This window comes from Myiozetetes cayanensis, unplaced genomic scaffold, assembly GCF_022539395.1.
Source record: "Myiozetetes cayanensis isolate MyiCay16 unplaced genomic scaffold, myiCay2020 scf477, whole genome shotgun sequence".
NCBI lineage: Eukaryota > Metazoa > Chordata > Aves > Passeriformes > Tyrannidae > Myiozetetes > Myiozetetes cayanensis.
Genome location: NW_026087717.1, coordinates 19,071 through 36,889, shown reverse-complemented (window position 1 = coordinate 36,889; position 17,819 = coordinate 19,071). Strand labels below are relative to the sequence as shown.

At 54.3% G+C, this 17,819-nt stretch overlaps 1 protein-coding gene across 1 annotated transcript; it reads right to left on the bottom strand.

Moving 5' to 3' along the window:
• Positions 1-3,215: 3,215 nt before the first annotated feature.
• Positions 3,216-15,372, bottom strand: LOC126648288 (phospholemman-like). Its single transcript, XM_050331076.1, has 7 exons — positions 15,257-15,372; positions 11,118-11,153; positions 10,048-10,080; positions 7,122-7,196; positions 5,668-5,704; positions 4,341-4,390; positions 3,216-3,232 (listed from the first exon to the last, which is right to left on the bottom strand). Exons 2-7 carry the CDS (start codon positions 11,140-11,142, stop codon positions 3,216-3,218), a joined length of 237 nt encoding a protein of 78 aa, XP_050187033.1. The 5' UTR covers positions 11,143-11,153; positions 15,257-15,372.
• Between the last annotated feature and the right edge of the window lie 2,447 nt (positions 15,373-17,819).

Here is a 17,819-nt window from a genome sequence, read left to right as displayed (position 1 = left end):
GCACCCACCCTGCACCCCCTGCACCCTCTGCACCCACCCAGCACCCACCTGTGCCCCTGCACCCCTGCACCCACCCAGCACCCACCTGTACCCCCTGCACCACCAGCACCCACCTGTACCCATCCTGCATCCCCTGCACCCTCGTCCCTGCACCAGCACCCACCCAGCATCTCCAGCACCCCCTGCACCCATCCTGCACCCACCCAGCACCCATCCTGTCCCCCCTGCACCCTCCTCCCTGCACCAGCACCTCAGCACCCCCTGCACCCCCTGCACCCATCCTGCACCACCAGCACCCTCTGCACCCATCCTGCATCCCCTGTACCCTCGTCCCTGCACCAGCACCCACCCAGCATCTCCAGCACCCCTGCACCCATCCTGCACCCACCCAGCACCCATCCTGTCCCCCTGCACCCTCCTCCCTGCACCAGCACCTCAGCACCCCCTGCACCCACCCTGCACCCCCAGCACCCATCCTGCACCCCAGAACCAGCACCCCCTGCACCCACCCTGCACCATTCAGCATCCACCTGAACCCTGCACCCTCACCCCTGCGCCCATCCTGCACCAGCACCCATCCTGCACCCATCCTGCACCAGCACCCACCCAGCATCCCCTGCACCCATCCTGCACCACCAGCACCCACCTGTGCCCTGCTCCTGCACCAGCACCCAGTGCACCCATCCTGCACCCCTTGCACCCATCCTGCACCACCCAGCATGTCCAGCACCCACCTGTGCCCTGCTCCTGCACCAGCACCCACTGCACCCATCCTGCACCCCCAGCACCCACCCAGCACCCATCCTGCACCCCCAGCACCCACTGCACCCATCCTGCACCCCCAGCACCCACTGCACCCATCCTGCACCACCAGCACCCACCTGTACCCCCTGCACCCTCGTCCCTGCACCAACACCCACCCAGCATGTCCAGCACCCCCTGCACCCATCCTGCACCACCCAGCACCTCCAGCACCCACCCAGAACCCTCAGCACCCATCCTGCCCCCACCCAGCACCCACCCAGCACCCACCTGTACCCCCTGCACCCACCCAGAACCCTCAGCACCCATCCTGCCTCCACCCAGCACCCACCCAGCCCCGACCCAGCCCCCTCACCTCCCATGGCGGGCTCTGTGGGGGTGGCCATGGCTGGACCTTCGGCTCCCTCCGGCTCCGCTTCGCCGGTTCGGGCCGGCTCGGAACCGGTTCGGGCCGGTTCGGGTGGAGTTCCGATGAGTTCGGGGCCGGTTCGGGTGAGTTCGGGACCCCCCGGTGAGGTTCGGGTGGGTTCGGGTGGTTCGGGACCCCTTTGGGGTTCGGGTGGGTTCGGAACCGTTCGGGTGTTTCGGGTGGGTTCGGGTGGGTTCGGGACCCAGCTTTGGGGTTCGGGTGGGTTCGGCGGGGTGGGTTCGGGTGAGTTCGGGTCGGTTCGGGTAGGTTCGGGTGGGTCCGGGGTCCGGAGGGTCTCTAGGTGGGTTCTGGAACTGTCCGGGTCCCTTCGGGTTTTTCGGCTCCAGCCGCGGCGCTGCGGCAAAGGGGCGGGCCACGACGGGCAGGCCACGCCCACCGGACCGCGGCGAGGGAGGGAACCCCAAAAAAACCCTCAGAAAACCCCAAAACCCCCAAAAAACCCCTCCAGACCCCCAAAATCATCAAAAACCCCTCTGGATACCCCAAAACTCCCTCAGGCCCCCAAAAACCATCAAACCTCCTCCGGACCCCCAAAACCTCTCCAGATCCCCTCAAAATCACCCAAAACCCCTCCGGACACCCCAAAATCATCAAAACCCCCCTCCCGATCCCCCAAAATCACCTCCAGACCTCCCAAAACCACCAAAATCCTCCCGGACCCCCAAATCATCAAAAACCCCCTCCAGACCCCCAAAATCACGTCCAGACACCCTCAAAACCACCAAACCCCCTCTCGGACCCCTTCAAACCCCCTCTGGACCCCCAAATATCATCAAAGACCTCCTCCGGAGCCCCCAAAATCCCCCAAAATCACCTTCGGACCCCCAAAACCACCTACAAACCTCCCCTGGACCCCCAAAACCCTCTCTGGATCCCCTAAACCACCAAAAATCCCCTCAGGGCACCCCAAAATCATCAAAACACCCCTCTGGATACCCCAAAATCACCTCTAGACCCCCAAAATCACTCAAAACCCCCTCCGGATCCCCAAAATCATCAACAAACCCCCTCTGGATCCCCCAAAATCACCTCTGGACCCCCAAAAACCTCCTCCAGACCCCCCAAAATCATCAAAAACCCCTCTGGATACCCCAAAACCACCCAAAGCCACCTCCAGACCCCCCAAAATGCCACCAAAACCCCCAAAACCCCTTCCAGGACCCCACATAAACCCCTCAGGACCCCCTAAAATTGTTCAAGACACCCCAAAACCCCCTCAAGACCCCCCCAAAATCTCCTCAGGACCCCCAACCCCCAAATCCCTCCAGGACCCCCAAAATCCCCAATCTCCAGACACCCCCAAAATTGTTCCAGACCCCCAAAAATCCCCTCAGGACCCCCAAAATCCCCCCAGACCCCCAAAATCCCCTCCAGACCCCCCCAAATTGTTCCAGACCCCCAAAATCCCCCCAGACCCCCAAAATCCTCCCAGATCCCCCAAAATCCTCTCCAGATCCCCCAAAATCCCTCCCAGACCCCCAAAATTGTTCCAGACCCCCAAAACCCCCTCAAGACCCCCAAAATCCCCTCCAGACCCCCAAAATCCTCTCCAGACCCCCAAAATCCTCCCCCAAAACCTCCTTCAGGACCCCCCCAAAATCCCTTCCAGACCCCCAAAACCCCTCTCAGGACCCCCAAAATCCTCCCAGATCCCCCAAAATCCTTCCAAGACCCCCAAAATCTCCTCAGGACCCCCAAAATCCTCTCCAGACCCCCAAAATCCCCCAAACCCCTTCAAGACCCCCAAAATCCCTCAGACCTCCGAAAATCCTCCCAGATCCCCCAAAATTGTTCCAGACCCCCCAAACCTCCTCAAGACCCCCAAAATCCCCTCAGACCCCCCCAAGCCCCTCCCAGTTCCCCCAGTGCCGGCCATGACCCCAAACTGGGAGTGGGGAGGGTTTTTAACGATCCTTTATTGGGGGGTGGGGAGGGTGGGGAGGGGTCAGGGGTCCGTCCGTGGCCGTGGGGGGTGACGTCTAACGCCCCCCAAAATTTGGGAGGGTCTCCAAATTTCCTCATCTCATGCGGTGGATAAACCTGGGGAGGGGGTCAGGGCTTGGGGGATTTTGGGGTTTTGGGGGTCTGGGGATTTTGAGGGGGTTTTGGGGTCTGGGGAATTTGGGGGATTTGGGGGTCTGGGGTTTGGGGACCTGGAGGATTTGGGGTCTTCAGGGGTTTTGGGGGATTTTAGGGGATTTTGGGGGTTTGAGGGTCAGGGAATTTTGGGGGTCTGAGGATTTTGGGGTCCTGAGGGATTTTGGGGTCTGGGGAATTTGGGGGATTTGGGGGATTTTGGGGAATTTCGGGGTCTGGGGGATTTAGGGGATTTTGTGGGGGACCTGAGGGATTTTGGGGGTTTTGGGGGAATTTTGGGGTCGCGGGGTTTTTGGGGTCCGGGTGATTTTGGGTGGATTTGGGGTCATTTTGGGGGTCCCGGGGGGTTTTTGGGGTCCCGTGGATTTTGGGGTTATTTGGGGTGATTTTGGGGTTATTTGGGGTGATTTTGGGGTCCCGGGGTTTTGGAGTCCTGGGGGTTTTGGGTGGATTTGGGGTCATTTTGGGGTCCTGGGTGATTTTGGGGGTCCTGGGGTTTTTGGGGTCATTTTGAGGTTATTTGGGGTTATTTTGGGGGTCCTGGGGAGTTTTTGGGGTCCTGGGTGATTTTGGGGTCATTTTGGGGTTATTTGGGGTCATTTTGGGGTTATTTGGGGTTATTTTGGGGGTCCCGGGGGAGTTTTTGGGGGTCCCGGGGTGGATTTGGGGTTATTTGGGGTGATTTTGGGGTTGTTTGGGGTTATTTTGGGGGTCCCGGGGGAGTTTTTGGGGGTCCCGGCGTGGATTTTGGGGTTATTTGGGTTGATTTTGGGGGTCCCGGGGTGTTTTTGGGTGGATTTGGGGTCATTTTGGGGGTCCCGGGGTGGATTTTGGGGTGATTTGGGGTGATTTTGGGGTTATTTGGGGTGATTTTGGGTTCATTTTGGGGGATTTTGGGGTTATTTGGGGTGATTTTGGGGTCATTTTGGGGTTATTTGGGGTCATTTTGGGGTTATTTGTGGTGATTTTGGGGTTATTTTGGGGTGATTTTGGGTTTTTTGGGGTCATTTTGGGGGTCCCGGGGTGTTTTTGGGGTCCCTCCCCCGCTCACGTCTCATGGATTGCCTGAGGGGCCCCTCGGCCTCGTCCGGTTCACCCGTCCTGGGGACACCAGTTAGACCAGTTAGACTGACCACTTAGACCAGTTAGGGACCAGTTAGAGACCAGTTACACCAGTTAGAAACCAGTTACACCAGTTAGAGACCAGTTACACCAGTTAAACTGACCAGTTACAGACCAGTTAGAGACCAGTTACACTAGTTAGAGACCAGTTAAACCAGTTAGGGACCAGTTTACACCAGTTAGGGACCAGTTAGACCAGTTAGGGACCAGTTAAACCAGTTAGGAACCAGTTAGAGACCAGTTACACCAGTTAGAAACCAGTTACTGACCAGTTAAACCAGTTAAACCAGTTAAACTGACCACTTAGACCAGTTACTGACCAGTTAGACCAGTTAAACTGACCACTTAGACCAGTTAGGGACCAGTTAGACCAGTTAGACCAGTTAGAGACCAGTTAGGGACCAGTTAGACCAGTTAGAGACCAGTTACACCAGTTAGGGACCAGTTAGACCAGTTAGAGACCAGTTAGGGACCAGTAACCAGTTAGGACCAGTTTAACCAGTTAGAGACCAGTTAGAGACCAGTTAGAGACCAGTTACTGACCAGTTACCAACCAGTTACACACCAGTTACTGACCAGTTAGAACCAGTTAGAGACTACTTACTGACCAGTTAGACCAGTTAGAGACCAGTTAGAGACCAGTTAGAGACCAGTTAGTGACCAGTTAGGGACCAGTTTAACCAGTTAGAGACACCAGTTAGAGACCAGTTAGGGACCAGTTAGAGACCAGTTAGGGACCAGTTACTGACCAGTTAGACACCAGTTAGACCAGTTAAACCAGTTAAACTGACCACTTAGACCAGTTAGGGACCAGTTAGAGACCAGTTAAACCAGTTAGAGACCAGTTAGACCAGTTAGAGACCAGTTAGAGACCAGTTAGGGACCAGTTTAACCAGTTAGGGACCAGTTAGAGACCAGTTAGAGACCAGTTAGACCAGTTAGACCAGTTAGAAACCAGTTTAACCAGTTAGGGACCAGTTACTGACCAGTTAGAGACCAGTTACCCACCAGTTAAACCAGTTAAACCAGTTAAACCAGTGCCCCCCAATCCCCTCCCAGTGCCTCCCAGTGCCTCCCAGTCCCTCCCAGTTTATCCCAATCCCCTCCCAGTGCCTCCCAGTCCCGCCCAGTTCCCTCCCAGTCCCTCCCAGTGTCCCCCAATCCCCTCCCAGTCCCTCCCAGTGTCCCCCAATCCCCTCCCAGTCCCTCCCAGTCCCTCCCAGTGCCTCCCAGTGCCTCCCAGTGCTCCCAGTTACTTGGGCTGTTGGTCGAACTTGCAGCGGCAGTGACGGCCTGGGGGGGGGGAGAGGGGGAGGGGCGTGAGATGGGAGGGACTGGGATATACTGGGAGGGACTGGGAGGGGACTGGGAGGGATTGGGAGGGACTGGAGGGGATTGGGAGGCACTGGGAGGGGATTGAGGGGATTGGGGGCACTGGGAGGGACTGGGAGGACTGGGAAGGGATTGGGGGGCACTGGGAGGATTGGGGGCACTGGGAGGGGACTGGGAGGGACTGGGGGGCACTGGGAGGGGATTGGGAGGGAATGGGGGGGACTGGGATGGACTGGGATAAACTGGGAGGCACTGGGAGGGGACTGGGGGGAACTGGGAGGAACTGGGGGGGGATTTCAGGGGGTTTTGGTGATGTTTTGGGGTGTTTTGGGGAATTTTTGGGGTGTTTTTGGGGTGGTTTTGGGGGTGTTTTTTGGGTATTTTTTGGGGGTGTTTTTGGGGTGTTTTTGGGCATTTTTGGGGTGTTTTTTGGGGTGTTTTTGGGGTGTTTTGGGGGTGTTTTTGGGGGTGTTTTTTTGGTGTTTTTGGGGTGTTTTTGGGGTTGTTTTGGGTGGTTTTGGGGGTGTTTTTTGACTGTATTTTTGAGGAGTTTTTTTTGGTGTTTTGGGGTGTTTTTGGGGTTCCCGGGGGGTGCTTTTGGAGTGTTTTTTTTGGTGTTTGAGGGCGTTTTTTGGGGGTTTTGGGGGTGTTTTTTGACTGTATTTTTGGGGGTTTTGGGGGTGTTTTTGGGGTATTTTTGGGTGGTTTTGGGGGTGTTTTTTGGGTTTTTTGGGTGTTTTTGAGGTGTTTTTGGGTGTTTTTGGGGTGTTTTTGGGGGTGTTTTGGGAGTGTTTTAGGAGTATTTTGAGGTGTTTTTGAGGGTGTTTTGGGGTGTTTGGGGCCATTTTTGGGGTGTTTTTTGGGGTGCTATTGGGGTTGTTTTTAGGGGTGTTTTTGAGGGTTTTTGGGGGTGTTTTTGGGGTTGGTTTTGGGTTGTTTTTGGGGTTTTTTTTGGGGTGTATTGGGGTGTTTTTGGGGGTGTTTGAGGTTTGTGTGCTTTTGGGGTGTTTTTGGGGTGTTTTTGACTGTATTTTTGGGGTGTTTTGGGGGTGTTTTTGACGGTATTTTTGGGAGTTTTGGGGGTGTTTTGGGGTGTTTTGGGGCTGTTTTGGGGTGGTGTTTTTGGGGTGTTTTGGGGTGTGTTTTGGGGTGTTTTTGGGGTGTTTTTGGGGTGTTTTTGGGGTGTTTTGGGGGTGTTTTTGGGGTGTATTGGGGTGTTTGGGGTTTTGGGGGGTTGTAGTTTTGAGGGTTTGGGGGTGTTTTTGGGGTGTTTTTGAGGGGTTTGGGGGTGTTTTTGGGGTGTTTTGGGGGGTGTTTTTTGGTGGTTTTTTTGTGATTTAGGGTTTTTGGGGTGTTTTGGGGTGTTTTTGTCCCTCACTGAGGATGAGGAGGATCCCGAGCACGAAGAAAACGGCGGCGACGACGAGACCCCCGAGCCGGAGGGAGTCGTAATCTGGGGGGGAGGGGGAGGCCAAAGGGGGCTCCTCAGACCCCAAAATAGCCCAAAATCCCCCCAAAAGACCCCCCATAATACCCCAAAAACCTCAGAGCCGGGGGACCCCAAAATCCCCCCCAAATAACCAAAATTCCTCAAAATGCCTTCAAAAGCCCTCAAAAATCCCCCCAAGATCCCCCCAAAATACTCCCCAAATCCCCCCAAATTCCCCCAAAATCCACCCAAAATACTCTTCAAAATACCCACAAAATACCCCCAAATCAACCCCAAATCCCCCAAAACACCCCCAAAATACCTCCCAAAATCTCCCCAAAATACCCCCAAAATACCCTGAAATTACTCCCCAAAATACCCCAAAATCCCCCAAAATCCTCCCAAAATCCCCCTAAATCCCCCCAAACACCCCCAAAATCTCCCAAAACACCCCAAAATCCCCTCAAAATACCTCCCCAAAATACCCCAAAATACCCCCAAAATCCCCTAAAATCCCCAAAATACCCCCAAATATCCCCAAAATTCCCAAAAATTCCCCAAAATCCCCCAAAAACCCCCAAAATCTCCCCAAATCCCCCAAAATCCCTCCCAAAAACCACCAAAATCCCCCACAAAACACCCCAAAATCCCCCAAAACACCCCCCAAATATCTCCAAAATACCCCCAAATATCCTCAAATACTCCCCAAAATACCCCAAAATACCCCCAAAATATCCCCAAAATCCACTCCAAAATCCCCCCAAATATCCCCAAATCCCCAAAATCCCCCAAAATACCCATTAAATCACCCAAAATCCCCCCAAACCATCCCCAAATCCCCCCAAAATCTCCCAAAATCCCCAAAAATCCCCCAAAACCACCCAAAATCCCCCCAAAATTCCCCAAAATCCCCCAAAATCCACAAAATCCCCCAAAATCCCTCCAAAATTCCCCAAACACCCCCAAATCCCCCCAAAATCCTCCTCAAAATACCCAAAAATCACCCCCAAAATCCCCCACAAAATCCCAAATCCCCAAAATCCCCATCCAAAATCCCCAAAATCTCCCCAAATCCTCATCCCAAAATCCCTCAAAATCCCCCCAAATACCCCCAAAATACCCAAAATACCCCCAAAATCCCCAAAATCCCCCAAAATCCCCCAAAACTCTAAAATCCCCTCCCAAAATTCCCCAAAATCCCCAAAATCCCCAAAATCCCCAAAATACCACCCCAAAATTCCCCCCAAACTCCCCCAAAATCCCCCAAAATTCCCTAAAATTCCCCCAAATCCCCCAAAATCTCCAAAATACTCCCCAAAATCCCCCAAAATCACCCCCAAAATCTCCCAAAATCACCCCAAAATCCCCCCCAAATCCACCCAAAATACCCCCAAATTCCCCAAAATCCCCCAAAATCCCACCAAATACTCCCCAAAATACCCCCAAACACCCCAAAATCCCCCAAAATCCCCCAAAATCTCCCCAAACACTCCAAAATCCCCTGAAAACCCCAAAATCTCCCGAACCCCAAAATCCCCCTGGACTCCCAAAATCCCCCCCAAAATCCCCCAAAATCCACCAAAATCCTCCTCCAAATACCCCCAAAATCCTCCCAAAATATCCTCAAAATCCCCCAAAATCCTCCTAAATCCCCCAAAATCCCCAAATCACCCCAAAATCCCCCAAAATCCCCCCAAAATCCCCCCAAAATCCTCCCAAAATTCCCAAAATCTCCCAAAATCCTCCAAAATACCCAAAATCCCCCAAAATCCCCCAAATTTCCCAAAATCCTCTCAAAATCCCCCAAAATCCCCCAAAATCCACCCTGGACCCCCAAATCCCCCGAGACCTCAAAATCCCCAAAATCTCCCCAAAATCCCCCCAAAATTCCCCAAAATCCCCTGAACACCCCAAAATCCCTCCTGAACCCCCAAAATCCCCTGAACCCCCCAAAATCCCCCAAAATCCTCCCCAAATCCACCAAAATCCCCCCCAAAATCCCCCAAAATCCTCCCAAAATCCCCCAAAATCCTCCCAAAATTCCCCAAAATACCCCAAAATACTCCAAAACCCCCTAAAATACACCCAAAATCTCTGCAAATCCCCAAAACCATCCCAAATTACCCCCAAAATCCTCCAAAATCCCCCAAAACCACCTCAAAATACCCCAAAATCCCATCACAAAATCTCCCCCAAACAAATCCCCAAAATACTCCCAAATCCCCCCAAACAACCCCAAAATACTCCCAAAATCCCTCCCCAAAATCCCCCAAAATATCCCCAAAACACCCACAAATACTCCCAAAATAACCCCCAAAATAAACCCAAATTCCCCAAAATCCCCAAAAACACCCTAAAACACCCCAAAATACCCCCAAAATACCTCAAAAACCCCTAAACACCCCCTAAAATCCCACCAATACCCCAAATCCTCAAAAACACTCCCAAAATACCCCAAATATCCCAAATCTCCTCAAAATCCCCCAAATACCCCCAAAATACACCCAAATACCCTCAAAATACCCCTAAAATCTCCTCAAAATACCCCCAAACCACCCCAAAATATCCTAAAATCCTCCCAAAACACCCTAAAATACCCCCCAAAACACCCCAAAATCCCCCAAATACCCCAAAATTCCCCAAAATCTCCCCTAAATCCCTCTCAAAACCCCCCAAAATCCCCAAAATATCCCCTGAAATTCCCCAAAATGCCTCAAAATCCCCCAAAACACCCCCAAATAACTCCAAAAATGCCCCCGAAATCTCCCTAAGCACCCAAAAATCCCCTCAAAATCCCCCAAAATTCCCCAAAATCCCCCAAAATCCTCCCAAAATCCCCCTGGACCCTCAAGCCCCTCGCCCCTCCCCCACTCACCGTAGTAGAAGCGATCTCGGTCCGGAGGCGCCGCTGGGGGGAGGGGCGGGAGGGGGAGGGGGAGGGGAGAGGGGAGAGGGGGAGGGGTCACACCCGGCCCGGGGAGGGGGCTGGGGTGTCCCGGGGTGGGGGAGGGGCCCCAGGGTGGGGAGGGGCTGGGGTGTCCCGGGTGGGGAGGGGCTGAGGGTGTCCCTGGGGTGGGGGAGGGGCCACAGGGTGGGGAGGGGTTTTGAGGTGTCCCCAGGGTGGGGAGGGGCCATGGGGGTGTCCCCGGGGTGGGGAGGGCTGGGGTGTCCCTGGAGTGGGGGAGGGGCTGAGGGTATCTCAGGGTGGGGAGAGGCTGAGGTGTCCCAGAGTGGGAAGGGGCTGAGGGTATCTCAGGGTGGGGGAGGGGCCCCAGGGTGGGGAGGGGCCATGGGGTGTCCCCGGGTGGGGAGGGGCCCCAGGGTGGGGAGGGGCCATGGGGGTGTCCCTGGGGTGGGGAGGGGTGAAAGGGGTGGGGAGGGGCTGGGGTGTCCCTGGGTGGGGAGGGCCATGAGGGTGTCCCAGAGTGGGGGAGGGGCTATGGGGGTGTCCCTAGGGTGGGGAGGGGCCACAGGGTGGGGAGGGGCCATGGGGTGTCTCCTGGGGTGGGGAAGGGCCAACAGGGTGGGGAGGGGCTGGGAGGTGTCCCGGGGTGTGGGGAGGGCCAAGGGGTGGGGGAGGGGCTGGGGGTGTCCCGGGGTGGGGAGGGGCTGAGGGTGTCTTAGGGTGGGAGGGGCCACGGGTTGTCCCTGGGGTGGGGAGGGGCCACAGGGTGGGGAGGGGCTGGGGATATCCTGGGGTGGGGAGGGGCTGAGAGTGTCCCAGGGTGGGGAGGGGCTGGGGCTGTCCTCGGGGTGGGGAGGGGCCACAGGGTGGGGGAGGGCTGGGGAGGGCCATGGGGGTGTTCCCAGGGTGGGGAGGGGTTTAGAGGTATCCCCGGGGTGGGGGAGGGGCTGGGGGATATCCTGGGGTGGGGAGGGGCTGAGAGTGTCCCAGGGTGGGGGAGGGGCCATTGGGGTGTCCCCGGGGTGGGGGAGGGGCCTCACCTGAGGCGGGGGCCATGGGGGCCATTTTGGCCTCACCTGCCGGACAAATTCACCCAAATTTACCCCAAATTTACCCCAAATTTACCCAAATTCACCCAAATTCACCCAAATTTACCCCAAATTCACCCAAATTCACCCAAATTTACCCCAAATTCACCCAAATTCACCCAAATTTACACAAATTTACCCCAAATTCACACAAATTTACCCCAAATTTACTCCAAATTCCCCCCAAATCTGCTCAAATTCAACCAAATTGACCCCAAATTCAACAAAATTCAGTCAAATTCATCCAAATTCACCCAAATTTATCTAAATTCCACCCAATTCCCCCAAATTCTCCCAAATTCTCTCCAAATTTCACTCAAATTCCCCCCAAATTCACCCAAATTCCCCCAAATTCACCCCAAAATTCTCTCAAATTCCCTCCAAATTTACCCAAATTCTCCAAAATTCACCCAAATTCACCCCAAATTCCCACATTTACACTCAAATTCACCCCAAATTCACCCAAATTTACCCCAAATTTACTCCAAATTCCCCCCAAATCTACTCAAATTCAACCAAATTGACACCAAATTCAACAAAATTCACCCAAATTTACCCCAAATTCTCTTAAATTCCCCCATTTACACCCCCAAATTCCCCCAAATTCCCCCAAATTCAACCAAATTTACACAAATTCCCCCCAAATTCCCAGAAATTCCACCCCAAATTCACCCAACTTCACCCTAATTTACCCAAATTCACCCCACATTCTTCCAAATTCACCCAAATTCCCCAAAATTCCACCAAAATTCACCCAAAATGCACCCAAATTCACCCAAATTTGTCTAAATTCCACCCAGTTTCCCCAAATTCCACCCCAAATTCCCCCAAATTCATCCCAAATTTACCCAAAACTCCCTCAAATTCACCCAAATTCATCCCAATTCCCCCAAATTCCCCCCAAAATTCCCTCAAACTCCCTCCAAATTTACCCAAATTCATCCCAAATTTACCCAAATTCCCCCAAATTTACCCAAATTCCCCCAAATTCTCCCAAATTCCCTCCAAATTTCACTCAAATTGCCCCAAAATTCCCCCAAATTTACCCAAATTCCACCAAATTCCCTCAAATTCATCCCAAAATTCCCTCAAATTCCCCAAATTCACAAAAATTCCCACAAATTCCACACAAATTCACCCCAAATTCCCACATTTACACCCAAATTCATCCCAAATTCACCGAAATTCCCCAAAATTCCCTCAAATTCCCCCCAAATTTACCTAAAATTCACCCAAAATTCCCCCAAATTCACAAAAATTCCCCCAAATTTCCCCAAATTTCCCCATTTTTCCCAAATTTTCTCTTTTTTTTGGGGGGGGGCGAATTTGGGGAAAAATACGGGAAAATCGGGGCCAAACTGGGAGGAACTGGGAGGGACTGGGAGATACTGGGATGTTACTGGGAGTTACTGGGAGCTACTGGGAGGCACTGGGAGTTACTGGGAGGAACTGGGAGGAACTGGGAGCTACTGGGATGTTACTGGGAGTTACTGGGAGCTACTGGGAGGGACTGGGAAGGACTGGGAGGAACTGGGATGTTACTGGGAGATACTAGGACAAACTGGGATATACTGGGAGGAACTGGGAGCTACTGGGGAGGGACTGGGAGCTACTGGGAGCTACTGGGGAGGAACTGGGAGCTACTGGGAGCTACTGGGGAGTTACTGGGAGGTACTGGGAGCTACTGGGAGGAACTGGGGAGGAACTGGGAGCACTGGGAGCTACTGGGATGTTACTGGGAGTTACTGGGAGGTACTGGGAGCTACTGGGAGGAACTGGGAGCTACTGGGATAGTATGGGGAAGTTACTGCACTTACTGGGATTACTGGGAGGTTACTGGGATTTACTGGGAGGTTACTGGGAGTTACTGGGGGGTTACTGGGATTACTGGGAGGTTACTGGGATTACTGGGAGGTTACTGGGAGGTTACTGGGATTACTGGGAGGTTACTGGGATTTACTGGGAGGTTACTGGGGTTACTGGGAGGTTACTGGGATTACTGGGGGGCTACTGGGATTACTGGGAGGTTACTGGGATTACTGGGAGGTTACTGGGATTACTGGTGGGTTACTGGGATTACTGGGGGGTTACTGGGAGTTACTGGGGGTTACTGGGATTACTGGGGGTCACTGAGGGGTTACTGGGAGGTTACTTGGAGGTTTACTGGGATTTACTGGGATTTACTGGGATTTACTGGGAGGTTACTGGGATTTACTGGGAGGTTACTGGGATTACTGGGGGCTCACTGGGGGGTTACTGGGAGTTACTGGGGGTTACTGGGACTTACTGGGGGTTACTGGGATTTACTGGGGGTTACTGGGATTACTGGGGGTTACTGGGACTTACTGGGGGGTTACTGGGATTTACTGGGGGGTTACTGGGATTACTGGGGGGTCACTGGGACTTACTGGGGGGTTACTGGGACTTACTGGGGAGGTTACTGGGGTTACTGGGAGTTACTGGGATTTACTGGGGGGTTACTGGGATTACTGGGGGATTACTGGGGGATTACTGGGATTTACTGGGGGATTACTGGGGGGTTACTGGGGGGGTTACTGGGAGTTACTGGGATTACTGGGAGTTACTGGGATTACTGGGAGGTTACTGGGATTTACTGGGAGGTTACTGGGAGGGGTTACTGGGATTACTGGGATTACTGGGAGGGGTTACTGGGATTACTGGGATTTACTGGGAGGTTACTGGGATTACTGGGAGGGGTTACTGGGATTACTGGGAGGTTACTGGGAGGTTACTGGGATTTACTGGGAGGTTATTGGGATTTACTGGGGGGGGTTACTGGGATTACTGGGAGGTTATTGGGAGTTTACTGGGGGGTTGCTGGGAGGGGTTACTGGGATTTACTGGGGCTTACTGGGAGGTTACTGGGAGTTACTGGGATTTACTGGGATTTACTGGGATTTACTGGGATTACTGGGAGGATACTGGGATTACTGGGAGGTTACTGGGGGTTACTGAGATTACTGGGAGGGGTTACTGGGGAATTACTGGGAGGTTACTGGGAGGTTACTGGGATTTACTGGGATTACTGGGATTTACTGGGTGGGGTTACTGGGATTACTGGGGGGTTACTGGGGGGTTACTGGGATTTACTGGGATTTACTGGGAGGGGTTACTGGGATTACTGGGAGGTTACTGGGATTTACTGGGAGTTACTGGGATTACTGGGGGGTCACTGGGAGGTTACTGGGATTTACTGGGAGTTACTGGGATTACTGGGGGGTCACTGGGAGGTTACTGGGATTTACTGGGATTTACTGGGATTTACTGGGATTTACTGGGATTTACTGGGGGGTTACTGGGATTACTGGGAGTTTACTGGGATTTACTGGGAGGGGTTACTGGGAATACTGGGGGGGTTACTGGGATGTTACTGGGATTTACTGGGGGATTACTGGGGGATTACTGGGACTACTGGGAGGTTACTGGTGGGTTACTGGGATTACTGGGGGCTCACTGGGGGTTACTGGGAGTTTACTGGGATTTACTGGGAGGTTACTGGGAGGTTACTGGGGGGGTTACTGGGATTTACTGGGGGCTTACTGGGAGGTTACTGGGATTTACTGGGAGGCTTACTGGGGGTTACTGGGATTTACTGGGAGGTTACTGGGGGATTACTGGGGGGGGTTACTGGGATTACTGGGGGGTTATTGGGATTTACTGGGAGGGGTTACTGGGGGGGTTACTGGGATTACTGGGGGCTCACTGGGAGGTTACTGGGATTACTGGGAGGTTATTGGGAGTTTACTGGGAGTACTGGGGGCTCACTGGGGAGGTTACTGGGAGGTTACTGGGGTTACTGGGAGTTACTGGGATTTACTGGGATTTACTGGGGGGGGTTACTGGGATTACTGGGGGGTTATTGGGGTGTTACTGGGAGTTACTGGGAGGTTACTGGGATTTACTGGGAGTTACTGGGCCCCCCCCGTTCCCCTCCCCCTCCCCCCAAGGTCACGCGGCGGTCGCGGGTGGGGGGAGGGGCCCAAGCCCCGCCCCCTCCCAGTTTAACCCCCCCAGTCTCTCCCAGTCTCTCCCAGTCGCTCCCAGTCGGCCCCCCCAGTCCCTCCCAGTACCTGAACTGGGCGCTACTGGGACGGCCGCGGCTCCCCCAGTTTGGGGCCCCGCGGGGATTTTGGGACCCGGTGACGTCACCGGGGAGGGGCCCCCGAGGCCACGCCCCCTCCCCCTCCCAGTTACACCAGTAAGGCACCAGTAAAGGCGCCGCCGCCCTCCCAGTTACACCAGTAAGGCACCAGTAAGGGCCGGGGGGCGGCGCGGGGAGGTCCCAGTGCCACCAGTAAGGACCAGTAAGGGACCAGTAAGGGAGGGGGTGGAGGCGCCGGGCCACGCCCCCCTCCCAGTAACGGACCAGTAACGGACCAGTAACGGACTGGGCACCCGCCCAGTAACACCAGTAAGGGACAGGGACCCTCCCAGTAACACCAGTAAGGGACCAGAGTAATCCCAGTAATACCAGTAAGGGACAGGGACCCTCCCAGTAACACCAGTAAGGGACAGGGACCCTCCCAGTAACACCAGTAAGGGACTGGAGAGCCTCCCAGTAACACCAGTAAGGGAGCACAGACCCTCCCAGTAACACCAGTAAGGGACAGGAGAGCCTCCCAGTAACACCAGTAAGGGACCAGAGCACTCCCAGTAACACCAGTAAGGGACCAGAGCACTCCCAGTAACACCAGTAAGGGACAGGAGAGCCTCCCAGTAACACCAGTAAGGGACTGGGACCCTCCCAGTAACACCAGTAAGGGACAGGCACCCGCCCAGTAACACCAGTAAGGGACTGGGACCCTCCCAGTAACACCAGTAAGGGACAGGAGAGCCTCCCAGTAACACCAGTAAGGGACAGGGACCCTCCCAGTAACACCAGTAAGGGACAGGAGAGCCTCCCAGTAACACCAGTAAGGGACAGGGACCCTCCCAGTAACACCAGTAAGGGACAGGAGAGCCTCCCAGTAACACCAGTAAGGGCCCAGAGCACTCCCAGTAACACCAGTAAGGGAACAGGGACCCTCCCAGTAACACCAGTAAGGGACAGGAGAGCCTCCCAGTAACACCAGTAAGGGACATGAGAGCCTCCCAGTAACACCAGTAAGGGACTGGGACCCTCCCAGTAACACCAGTAAGGGAACAGGGACCTCCCAGTAACACCAGTAGGGACATGAGAGCCTCCCAGTAACACCAGTAAGGGAACAGGGACCCTCCCAGTAACACCAGTAAGGGACATGAGAGCCTCCCAGTAACACCAGTAAGGGACAGGAACCCTCCCAGTAACACCAGTAAGGGACAGGAACCCTCCCAGTAACACCAGTAAGGCCCAAACTGGGAGGGGGAGGGGCTAAACTGGGAGGGGGAGGGGCCCAAACTGGGATTGGGGGGTCCCAAACTGGGAGGGGAGGGGCCCAAACTGGGAGGGGAGGGCCAAACTGGGATTGGGGGTCCCAAACTGGGATTGGGGGTCCCAAACTGGGATTGGGGGATCCCAAACTGGGAGGAGGGGCCAAACTGGGATTGGGGGTCCCAAGCTGGGAGGAGGAGGGGCCAAACTGGGAGGGGAGGAGCCCAAACTGGGAGGGAGGGGCCAAACTGGGATTGGGGGTCCCAAGCTGGGAGGGGGAGGGGCCAAAACTGGGATTGGGGGGTCTCATTTTGGGGGTCTCATTTTGGGGTCTCATTTTGGGGGAGTCCCATTTGGGGGTCCCATTTGGGGGTCCCATTTTTGGGGTCCCATTTGGGGGTCTCATTTTGGGGTCCCATTTTGGGGTCCCATTTTGGGGGTCTCATTTTGGGGTCCCATTTGGGGTCTCATTTTGGGGTCCCATTTTGGGGGGGGTCTCATTTTGGGGGTCCCATTTTGGGGTCACATTTTAGGGGGGTCCCATTTTGGGGTCCTGTTTTGGGGTCTCATTTTAGGGGTCCCATTTTGGGGTCCCATTTTTGGGGTCCTATTTGAGGGGGTCCCATTTGGGGGTCTCATTTTTGGGGTCTCATTTTCGGGGTCCTCATTTTGGGGTCCCATTTTAGGGTCTCATTTTTGGGGTCCAATTTGGGGGTCCCATTTTAGGGGTCCCATTTTGGGGTCTCATTTTGGGGTCCCATTTGGGGGTCCTGTTTCGGGGTCTCATTTGGGGGGTCAGTTTGTGGTCCCAGGGTCAGTTTGGGGGCAGTTTTGTGGTGGATTTGTGGGGGATTTGTGAGGTTTGAGGGGAATTTTTGGTGAATTTTGGTCGAATTTTGGTTTTTTTGGGGTGAATTTTGGGGTTTTGGGGTCATTTTTGCCCCCCCCGCTCTGAGGCGGCCGCGGGGCATGACGGGAGTTGTAGTCCCGGAAGTGCCTCATTTGCCTTTAACCCCGCCTTCTCCGATAGCTGATTGGTCCGCGGCGTGGAGTGGTGGGCGCTGATTGGTCCCAGTGTCGGCGCTTTGGCGCTGATTGGTGGATGGCGTTGATGGACGGGCGAGGCAGCCAATGGGAGGAGGCGCATTGAAACCAATGGGGGGATTTTGGGTCATTTTCCCCCATTTTTGGGTCATTTTTTCTCTTTTTTTATTCATTTTTTCACTTTTTTTGGGTCATTTTCCCTCATTTTTGGGTCATTTTGCCAGGAGGGTCTCGATGAT

Coding starts and splice junctions, on each gene's coding strand:
- LOC126648288 (XM_050331076.1), bottom strand. CDS start 11,142: ATGGCCCCCATGGCCCCCGCCTCAG. Junction 7,197..10,047: donor CCGAGATCGCTTCTACTACG/GTGAGTGGGGGA, acceptor CCTCCCCCCCAG/ATTACGACTCCCTCCGGCTC. Junction 4,391..5,667: donor AAGTTCGACCAACAGCCCAA/GTAACTGGGAGC, acceptor TGGTGTCCCCAG/GACGGGTGAACCGGACGAGG.